The sequence below is a fragment of the Acyrthosiphon pisum genome, chromosome X, assembly GCF_005508785.2.
Source record: "Acyrthosiphon pisum isolate AL4f chromosome X, pea_aphid_22Mar2018_4r6ur, whole genome shotgun sequence".
NCBI classification, from domain to species: Eukaryota; Metazoa; Arthropoda; class Insecta; order Hemiptera; family Aphididae; genus Acyrthosiphon; species Acyrthosiphon pisum.
This window is the reverse complement of record NC_042493.1, coordinates 76,909,697-76,921,437: the sequence shown is the minus strand read 5'-3', so window position 1 is coordinate 76,921,437 and position 11,741 is coordinate 76,909,697. Positions and strand designations below refer to the sequence as shown.

Sequence of the window (11,741 nt, the reverse complement as noted above, 5' to 3'; positions counted from 1 at the left end):
TTTATAATAGATCAATTCACTCTAATATTTAAGCTAACAACACAGAATTGGAAGTACCAGACTTACATTTTGATATATTATGAATTAGTAAGACGGAGACAACGCATGCAGGTACGACATCCACTTAATACAATAGTCAGTGTCTCCTCGAATTGGATTATTACGTTCTTGTTGGTGGTATCGTCTTTAGCTATAGGTTTAGCCAAACCTATATAAGGTATAAGAATACCACCTCATCTACCTCTTCTCATGTTATAGACCATTATATAAGGTTAACCAAATTAAAACAGGTATTCATTATTTTTTTAGTTGGAACAAACCTCGGAAATTTTAAAGACCATCAAAACAAAAACCGCATCTATGAAAGCTACTCATAACATAACTAAATCAGAACGTAAACAACATCGTATCAATTTACACGAAAATGATATTAATAACGTAAATATACAATATATTAGTGTATACATTACTAACAAAATATTTATTTTTACATTGAAACTTGAAATTGTAACAAAATATTTCCTAGTTGTTTTCTTTTTTCTTATTAACCTTCATTGATTTATTATATTATTTATTTGGATTATTACACTTAAGATATACAATTAGTATAGTTTTTTTAAAAACTATAATTAACAACTGCAATTGGTGATAACAGATAATACTATAATAGTTTACAACTAATGTTAAGATGTGTTTTAATGTTTTATTTTTTTAATCTATTTAACTTCACAGAAATAATATTAATATTATATTATACTAGCTGAATATCCTGGCTTCACTTGTGTGCAGTTTTTTTTTTTTTTTAGGCAAATCTTATATAGTTTATATGCTATATAGGTATATCTTGCTTTATGTGTATCTCACTTTTAGTATATCTCAGTTCAAATCGGTATCAGTATGTGTAACTTTGTGAAATAATTTGACTTAGATGGGCAACCGCATATCGTGGATTGGATTTAGCTCTTAGTATATATTTTAATTTGGTTTAAACTACTTCCTCTCTAAATTTTTCTAATATCTCTAAAAACAATCTTTGAGATTTTCTTCAAATTTAATTGAGTAGTTTTTGAGTATATAAGCTATACACATACATTTGGTTTTAAGATATAGTTTCTTTATTTGAGGCCATAAATGTGATAATTTGATGCATACTTGTACCTGATCTGCCCAAGTAACTAATGGCAACCATTTATTACAAAAAAAAAAGTGTACTACCTCTTAAAATTGCGAATATCGGAAAATCCTTATTGCACATCTAGATCATAAGAGAAACAACTATTCTAAATTTCAAGTTTGTATGTTTTGTAGTTTTTGAGTGAGTGAGTGGTATTTGGCTTGTATATTATATTATAATATAACTTATGGGGTGAACATTTTCTGTTTTTGTGTAACTTACACCTACATAGAAATTTAGATAATATTTTAATAATGTACCTATTGATCTAGTGAAGTGATAAGAATTCTGAAGACAGATTAGAATTGTATAGTTTACTTGAGATCAACTTACCCACATTTTTAGTGTTCTTGTCTAAAAGTAGAAATATGACAATTATTTAATTATACTTATTGAATAAAAGTTCCTTAGAATTTAGGGAGTTAAATCAAAAATGTGGGAAGGTTAATCTCTAATAGACTTGAGGACAAATTCAAGATTGTATTCTTATTGATTTATTAAATAAATCGGTATGGTAGTAATAGAACACATCTGAATTCCTATGTTGCGTGTCTGTTGAACAAATAAATAACATTAACACGTCAGGGTTTATATTAATTAATAACTTAATAATTATTATTCATGGATAATAACATAATTATATTCTGTTCACAACAATTTTTTACTTCTTTAATTTTAATTTTCTCTTATTCTTCATTTTCTTATTGTTTAGGTTGATGATAAAGATGAGAAGAAACAGCAGAAAAATAAAATGGATTCAAAACCATTATTCATTGGAAAGAGACCCAATACATAAAAATAAAATGTTTTGAACAATTAAAAAATATACTTAATTAAACTTTTAAAAAAATTATTCCGTTAATTTGACTGAATAAAGTAATGAAATATTACACAACAGTATCAGTGGGTTAATACTTTAAGTTTTTCACATTTTGATTGATTTTATTGACTGAATTAAAGTAATATAATATTACACAACAGCATTTGTGAATTAATAATTTTAGTTTTACATATTTTTGTTGATTTTAAATATAATATTTACCATTTAATTCTATATGTATTAAAATTAAGAATATAATAATTATTTTACAAACATTTTTATGAATGTTAAACATCTAGATATATTATATAAATAAATAAGGTTGTATTTGATTACTGTTAATGGTTTGAAAAGAAAACTATTTTTATTAATGCAATTATTAACATTTTTTTTATTATTATTTAATATAATTGGGTTTTCTTTACTTTGTTTTAAATTTCATGATAGTACACTTTGAAATTTTTTTCTGCCCAAACAGCGAGAATAGATAAAAAAAGCTGGGTAAGTGGATTTCGCTCTGCTGTACAGTAGGTTACAAGTGGGTCACTGTATAATGGATGGTATTAAATTTGAATTCAATGATATAATATCATTGTATAAGAAAAACGATTCTGAGCGGAGACGGTATGTTAGTCTAGGTATAATTCCAAATTAATCATATAATATTTATTAGGTACTTATAACGCGTTATACATCAACAAAAAACCGTGGTACTATCATAGATATATTATAGTATACTTTAGAAGTTTCAAGTACCCACGAATAATATTTATACAATCACAACAAAATAACTAAAATAGTTATCCTAGGTTTTTAATATGTAATTTCGTCCAAATTTGTACTTAAAATGACTATAAAAATAAACTGCGTAAATGTATTTTTTAGATTTTTTGGTAACAGAATTAATTACTTACGTGGAATCTTGTTTTAAATTTTTAATTCTTAGATACAAAAATTGAACATTTTATAAATTTTTAACTACAAAATAATTTTTCAAATTAAAATTTGATCTTTAAATGCTTATAAAAAAAAATTGTGCCTATGTATTTTTAATATTTTTCAACTGATATTGTAACAATATATCAGGAGCTTTGTATTAAATTTATACACTTTTTGGCCCAACAGATAAAACTTTATTGATATTTATAGAAAAAAAAAACTAAAAAAATTGAAAACTGAAAATGTCCGTAAACAGATTCTTAATTTGTTTCTATTTGTAATAATGTAATCCTTGTTAAATGAAAAAACTGTGACATCATGGTCATGCTTTAACATTATAACAATTATATTACATATTTATCGTTTTCGTCTATTCATAGCTCAAATAAATATTTCTCCAGGAAACAGTTTATCATCAATGGCGATCAAATCGACACGTCGGTACCAATATTATAGCTGTAAAGTAAAATATCGCTGATCAAATTAAATCCAAAATAATATTTCAAAGGTGTAAACTATTACGACGATCACGAAGCACTTAAACAAATATTATGACATTGCTTATAGATTAAAATGATATACCTATTGTTATTACTTATTATTAATACGGTAGCCAGCAAGTTGAATTAATTGTATAAAATTACAACAAAATAACTCACTACTCAACTAGTCAAGTCGTTATTCTTGGTTATTTACTATATAATTTCATCAAAATTTGAATAGGTATAAAATAACTAAAAAAAACCTGTGTTTTATATTTTTGAATTTTTGGTTACAGAATAACCTACTTACATGAAACCTTGTTTTAAATGTTCAATCCTTATCTATAAAAGTTGAACATTTTATACATTTTTAACCACAAATTCATTTTAAAATTTAAAATTTAATAAATGTTGACAAAATTTGAACTATAAATCATACATGCTTATAACGAAAAATTGTTTTTACGCTTTTTGACGCAAAAAATAAATTTATTGACATTTAAAGAAAAAAAAAACTAAAAAAATCTAAAACTTAAAATGTCCATTTACTACGGAAGCGTTGAAGGGCCAACCAAATGTTTTTTTTATCTCATATCACAAGTCGTTATTATGGATTATAACTCGTAATAACGGATTCGACAACTCGTAATTTACAGCTCAAAATGAGTCAAAATATTCCCAGAATTGTATGGTGTATATTAATCAGATGTTCATGTATTTATATATATAGTTATTCGTTTATGGATTACAACAAAATAAGAAAATACCTACATAAGAAATCGAGTGAATATCCAATGTTATAAAAATATGAAATTCAAACGCTCATAAAAATTTAATTTAACTATCTGTAGGCATTATTTATTTTTGATAAAGATAGACAAACTTATAAAGAATCTTGTATTACATCTTAGATTTAAAAAGAAATATTTTTATGAATGTCTAACACAAAATGATTTGCAAATGTTCGTGATTTTTACGTATTATGTCAAAATTCGAAATTTAAATGCTTATAAAAAAGTTGTGAATATGTATTTTTAATATTTTTCAACTGTCATTGTAATAATATATTAGGAGCCTTGTATTAATTTTTCAAATTTTTTGTCCCAACGAATTAAATTTAATTGACATTTATAGAAAAAAACTAAAAAATTGGAAACTGAAACTGTTTGTAAACTGCATTAAACAAGTCAAAATATTTTGAAAACGTTATCATGTATAGGTATTGATAAAATAAACATATAATATACATTTCAAGGGTCTACGGTTATTCATTTTGGAGTTACAAGAAAATGAGAAAATCACTAGGTACATGAGAAATCGAGTGAATATCCAATGCTGTAAGAATATGAACTTCAAACGCTCATAACAATTTAAACTAGGTATATGAATTAAAATAGATTTAAAATTTAATACGAATTGAACAGCTCAACAGCAGTTATCCACTAATTCACGATTGGAGGAAACATCAGTTCTAACCTATTATATACAAAAGAATCCAGAAAATTAAATGGTTCAAATAACATTTGGCGCCTTTTTTATTGTTTAAAAACACACATAAATCGTCCAGTGGGAAAGCGCGTTTGAATCGTAAACATATTAATAAGTCTATGGTTTGAATCACTATATGTCTATGGTTTGTGTAACTGTGTAAGCCACTTAAATATTTCAAAATAGGTACACTACTATTATCTACTTAGTAAAATTATTAAAATGTACTATTTTAAGCAACATTAGGTATTCCTAGTGTTTTCCTAACAAAAACATTTTATTAACAAATTATTAAAATTATTCACAATTATATATATTTTTAATTCCGACAAACGAAAAAGTTTTATTTTTAAATTAAGATAACAATTAGGCTTTTAGTAGCTCACGCAAAAGAATTTTTTTAAAAAACGTTCTCCTGAAAAGATAATACGATTTGGTGGATATAAGCAGCTGTGTGGATATCTGCATTCTCTTCGGTGCAGAACTCAATACAGAAAAAAAGTGGGCAAGTGGATGTCGCTCTGCTGTATAGTAGGTTACAAGTGGGTCACTATATAATGGTTGGTATTAAATTTGAATTCAATGATAAAATATCATTGTATAAGAAAAACGATTCTGAGCGGAGACGGTATTTCAGTCTAGGTATAACACTATAAATGTATAAGACATAATATTATATACCTAGTCTATGGTATAAAAAAAAATTGTCCTATAATAAATTCCAAATTAATCATATCACAATATCTATTAGGTACCTACCTATAACGCGTTATACATCAACAACAAACCGTGATACTATCATAGATATATAATAGTATACTTTAGAAGTTTCAAGTATACCCACAAATAATAATATTAGGTATACAATCACAACAAAATAACTAAAATAGTTACCTATTCTAGGTTTTTAATATGTAATTTCGTCCAAATTTGAACTTAAAATGACTATAAAAATAAACTGTGTAAATGTATTTTTTAGATTTTTTGGTAACAGAATTAATTACTTACGTGGAATCCTGTTTTAAATTTTTAATTCTTAGATACAAAAATTGAACATTTTATAAATTTTTAACTACAAAATAATTATTCGATTTAAAATTTGATAAATGTTGTCAAAATTCGATCTTTAAATGCTTATAAAAAAAAATTGTGCCTATGTATTTTTAATATTTTTCAACTGATATTCTAAAAATATATCAGGAGCCTTCTATTAAATTTTTACACTTTTTGGCCCAACAGATAAAACTTAATTGATATTTATAGAAAAAAAAAACTAAACAAATTGAAAACTGACCATGTCTGTAAACAGCTCAAAAAGAGTCAAATTATTTTCAAAATTTTATCGTATATAGAAAATGCTAATATAAACACAACACTGCGATTCAAACTCCATATTTGAGCTGAGAACGTGCTTAATTTATAGGTAGATTGCTAACGAATTGCTTAAAAAGTTTTGCTGACATTGTTTGGTAGTAATGCAACTTATATATATATATTTTTTTTTTCAGTGAAAGTTTTAAGTATTTACAGTCATTCGATTTTTTAGTTACAATAACATAAGAAAATCGTCACATGAGAAATCGAGCGAATATCAAATATTGTAAAAATATGAATTTCAAACGCTCATAAAAATTAAATTTGACTTGCTTGAAGACATTTTTTTTTTGATAAAGGTAGACAATATAATGTGGAATCTTGTAATACATTTTCAAATCTTAGATTTAAAAAGAAAAATTTTTACGAATTCTTAACTCAAAATAATTTGCTAATTTTCGTGATTTTTACATATTTTGTCAATTTTTGAACTTTAAATGCTAATAAAGAAAAACTGTGACTAAGGATTTTTATTATTTTTCAAATATCATTGTAACAATATATTAGGAGCCATGTTTTAAATTTTCAAGTATTTTTACTCAACAAATAAAGTTTTATTGACATTCATAGAAAAAAAAACTAATAAAATTGGAAACTGAAAATGTCCCTGAACAGTTCAAAACAAATCAAAATATTTTTTTAATTTTATCATGTATAGAAAATGGAAATATAAACAACCAGTGAAAATTTTATGTATGTAACGGTCATTTGTTTTAAAGTTACACCAAAAACCAAAATCAATTTTCTCGAAAACAGCTTTTGCGTAAAAATTCCCGTTTTTCCTTAAATAATTTTTCTTTTGTTTTTCACGATAGCCCATAGATAATATTCTTACCTTTAAATTTGATAATAGATCAATTCACTATATTATTAAAGCTAATAACACAAATTAGTTCTTCTGAATACATTTAACAGAGACAATAGATAGGTACACGTAGGTTTCACATGTTGATATTTGTATGGTTGTCAACAGCTCTATTTTCAATTTAAAAAAGGTCTACAAAAGTAAAATAGTAGCAAGAAGAAATACTATATAATACTCAACTTGATTTAATTGAAATTGTGAAAGAGAACATTTTCTTGAAAAAACAATTTGTATTTTATTCATTGTTAACCTGCAATTGTATTTTATAATCTATTGCATTTGGAAGTTTGTATTTTTCTGCAAAAATATTTAATATATTTTTTAAGTCTTTTGTACCTAATAAATTTATTATATTTCCTTCAATATGGTATATTAATAAGTTTACAAACATATAACTGGTCGTTGTGCCTCTAAATGATCGTTCACACAAGGAAGATGAAAAAAGTTATGACATGACTTATTGTCAATGCTGCGGTCAAAAGTTTAAAAAGAAAAAAATGAACAAATATTATTTTGACAAAAGGTTGTGGTCTCATAAATTTCAAAGCTTTTATGACCCAGCATAATAGCCCCTTAGGTATTCTACACTTACCTATATTTAATATTTTTTAGAAAATTAAAATTAGTTTAAAAAAGTAGTACCTAGGTAATTAGAATTTGTTTTATATCCTAATATAATTTTAAAATTCCTGGGTACCTCATGCTTTTAATCAACTCTGTTTTTCCTTAATTTTTCTTTTGTTTTTCACGGCGCTTTTGAAAACTATTGGAAATTTCAAATTTTGACCTCCTGAATGCAACAACTAGATTCACTTTCACATCAAATAAGATACTGTTTAATAATATCGAAGCAGTTTTACTGTCCTAAACCGTGATGACAGACACAAAAATAAAAAAAACACACATCATTGTAAAATCAATATATTCATCGTTCCACTCATAATCTAAAAAACAGTATGTCATTATTATAACATTATTGTTACGAAATCTATGAGAAATAAATATAATAATATTGCATTTTGGAACAAATTCACCTTATTTGCCACACGTTTTTTCAAACTTTTTTAAAAACATCTTTTTCAATGATGGCACAAGTGAAATATTGTCACTTTTTCTTATGAAAATTGTAGTGTTACCGCGCTAATGCGCTGTACCAACGGTACACCAAAAACAAACAATACGCTACAGCCTACAAGCAAGGATGTAGACACGATATTGTGGGTACCCAAAGAATATCTTTTCTACACCGTGGTTGTGGTCATAAACGACCGTGGGCTACAACAAACTCAACAAGTAGCGCGCTAATTTCATTAGCCCGTCACCCGAAACCCGGTGGTTTTTTAAGTGTTATCAGTTTATCACAGCTAGATGCATGTGTCCTACCTACGTAAATTATGATCGTCAACATTTTCGTCGTAATATATTCGTATTCTGTCTGTAGTAGTCTGTACATCGATTTATATATCGTGTAGTAAAGAAGTCGGTGAGTCTGTTAGTGTATCGTCGATTCGGAATAAGTTTTCGTTAATTGTAACACTCGGATAAATATTCATTTAGAATAAATAAATTTGAATAAAATCACAACACTGCGATTCAAACTCGATATTTGAGCTGAGAACGTGCTTAATTTATAGGTAGATTGCTTACCAATTGCTTAAAAAGTTTTGCTGACATTGTTTCGTAGTAATGCAACTTATATATATATATATTTTTTTTACTTAGATGACTGTGAAAATAAAAACTTTATAAATGCCTTCAGTTTCTTCACTGATATTTTATGTTGCTGTGGTGCTGTTCGCGGTTTATCTCAATGACCGTAACGGTGCCAATATCAAATTACTCGAATCTTATGAACATAATATAAATATAACATTCGGCCCACTGAATCTTGGAAACGATTCGTCTTGTAATGCACTTGATTTTCAACTGAATTACAAAAAACATGTGGATCTTGGTATATTTTTTTCCAATCACGCTAGTTACATGTCTATGGTAAGTTTGTTCAAGCTCTGGACAAGCCAACGAAATGATAAAATATTCTTTGGCACTCTAAAACTCAATGACAAAACTGTGAGTGCGGTAGCAAAAGGGCCTGGACGTAATTGTTTTGAAATGTTCGAGCAAACGGTCAACATCGCTACAGATATAAACACAATTGTAACTTATGGCCAATGGACCTTGTTACCACTAAGTGATGATATTCGCAGCCTTGAAATATGTTCAAAAGACATAAAATCGATTCAAAATGCATTACTTTACAGTTTCTTCAACTCTGTTATTAGTGACGATAGTGATAATAAAGCTCATTCGTTGATAGAAGCATGGATCGCTGCACATGTGAGTGTTGAGCTTTTAGTTCTAAAGGTGAGCAAATCAACATAAATATATATGATACTTTTAAATTAAGATTTAATTGTAATTACATCATAACTAATGTTTATATAGGTATTACATGGATATCGTTATGTACCAAATATTTATGCTACATGTGGTCGAGTTTATTTTGTTGAGGATTGTGGTCATACCTTAGAATATCACATGAGTAAGATGAATTTGACTAATAGACTATTAGTGGCCAAAGAGTTGCTAACGTTAGCATTGGAGCTTGCGGATGGTACAGCTCATCAAAGTTATTCATTTTACCTCACCGATTTAACAGCCGAAAATATAGCTGTAAAACTGAATGAAACTTCAGGGTTATTACAGACATTGAAAGTTATTGACTGGAGTGATGTTATAATTGTGGTCAATAACCATAGTTTGAAGAAAACTGATAATGGTAAGTTTATACTATACTAAGGCCCACGAGAGTCCATACGTACGTCAGAATGGATGCGTGGCTTACGTATGGACTTTCGTGGGCCGGAGTATGGGTATATTTAAATTATTATTCTATGATCAATTTTTTAATATTTATTTTTATTTTTGTATAATCTATTATTATTAGATAATATACATGTAAGTAAACATATTGACTGTGGGCCTGGATGTTTATCTTATTCAAAAGAAGAAATTTGTCAGTCGAGGGTTAGTGATCACAATATATATGCTGTTTGCAAAGTGAGTTATTACTTTTTCTATAAAAGATAAATTAGAAAACTTAGTTATAATGGTAACTGCTTATTTTAAGGAAACACTTAAAAACAGTATTTTCATATTATATGAGACTCATAGATGGAAATGGGAGGATGCCGGGGGGGGGGGGGGGGGGTTAGCGCTTTCAAAACTATACAATTTTTTAGTTGTGTAGGATCAAAGCCCCCCTGATCACGTAGATGTTTAAAACGCTAGCCCCCGCTGAAATTGCAATGGATTTCTGCATATGTCAATACTACACCTGTTCTATCCTATTTTTCATTTTACAATTCATAGGTTCTTTGTTTTTTGTATAGTGTTTTAATAGGCATAAAATGTTTAATATTATGTTAATACCATTTTTGATCTATAAAATGGTAACTGCTGTTGTCACTAACATATTTTGATACTTTAAAGTTGCTAGTGTGTGAATAAGATTTACAAAAATAATTCTATTGTAATATAGATTTACATAAGGCAGAACTTACATCTTCAACTGAATATATTATGATATATAAACATTTAGTTTCATAGCTACTAATATGATATTATGTTATCCTTTCAAAAAATAGTAAATTATATAAAACTTTATTTTTTATGTTTAGGAATTCTTAAGCAACGATGGTAGACTGTTACACGAAATAACAGGCTCAGATAAAACAATGAAGTCACCAGAAAAGGAAGTCAAAAACCTTGCATCTTTATTGAATAATTGTTTGTGGAACTTTGATGTTGAAAAGCAATCTGAAATAAATAGATTAGATACCGCTAAATTGATAATAAAATCAATTCAACTCATTTATAATTTTGAAACATCTAATATTACTAATAATGTTTTGTAAATAAAAAATACATTTTGTGCAATGATATTACACCATTCAAAAGTGGATAAATTACAGAGACTGAGTGTTGAGGCCCGCACATACTGCAACACTAGTCGTAGCAATAAAATGCAGTGGGACACAATTTACTACAAATTCACCACTGCTGCATTGAGTGTTGGCCTTTGAACTTATTTAACATTTAAAATTAACTATTAATGTTAGCCTATTTACCTATAGTTGAGATATTTTATGTTATACTAGGTTAATTATAGTTAAACCGAAGACTACCTACTTTTAATTTTATGATACATTGTTTTTTTTTTTTTACCACAGATTAATATTATTCTAAGAACAACTTAATGTATAAATTGCAAGGCTGGGCAAGTTAATGATTTTTTTTAACTCAGTTAAGTTAAGTTAATATGCACCAATAACAAAAAGTTAAAAGTTAATTTAACTATAGGTTAACTCAGTTAAGTCAAAAGTTAATACACAATTTTTGTTAACCTTTTTATTAAGTTAATAAAAAAGTTAATTTGTTTATACAACGCTAACATACTTAATTTTTTCCAACCCAAAACTAAATTATATACTATAGTGTTTTTATTTTATACAGTGTTTCCATATTAGTTAAATTCGAATTATATACATTTTTTACTTTAAACAATTCACGGTAAATATTTTTTGACATGAAAACGAA

The 11,741-nt window shown here is 26.9% G+C and overlaps 2 protein-coding genes across 3 annotated transcripts in view; both read left to right on the top strand.

Moving 5' to 3' along the window:
* LOC100159398 (CG3893-like) overlaps positions 1 to 2,370 on the top strand; it is a 6,586-nt gene extending 4,216 nt beyond the window's left edge. Inside the window, exons 4-5 of the mRNA NM_001161927.2 lie at positions 310 to 438; positions 1,887 to 2,370. Coding sequence (NP_001155399.1) covers positions 310 to 438; positions 1,887 to 1,970 — 213 coding nt within the window. The 3' untranslated portion in view covers positions 1,971 to 2,370. The remainder of the gene's footprint in view (positions 1 to 309; positions 439 to 1,886) is intronic.
* A 3,927-nt stretch (positions 2,371 to 6,297) lies between these two features.
* Positions 6,298 to 11,223, top strand: LOC100570118. Of its 2 annotated transcripts, none has more exons than XM_008180610.3 (5): positions 6,298 to 6,326; positions 8,865 to 9,506; positions 9,588 to 9,921; positions 10,090 to 10,202; positions 10,823 to 11,223. In XM_008180610.3, the coding sequence occupies exons 2-5, from the start codon at positions 8,892 to 8,894 to the stop codon at positions 11,057 to 11,059; spliced, it is 1,299 nt and encodes a 432-aa protein (XP_008178832.1). In that variant the 5' UTR covers positions 6,298 to 6,326; positions 8,865 to 8,891; the 3' UTR covers positions 11,060 to 11,223. The 2 variants fall into 2 exon arrangements, with proteins under 2 accessions (XP_008178832.1, XP_003241685.1); XM_003241637.4 differs by lacking the exon at positions 6,298 to 6,326 and adding an exon at positions 8,486 to 8,776.
* The last annotated feature ends 518 nt before the right edge of the window (positions 11,224 to 11,741 follow it).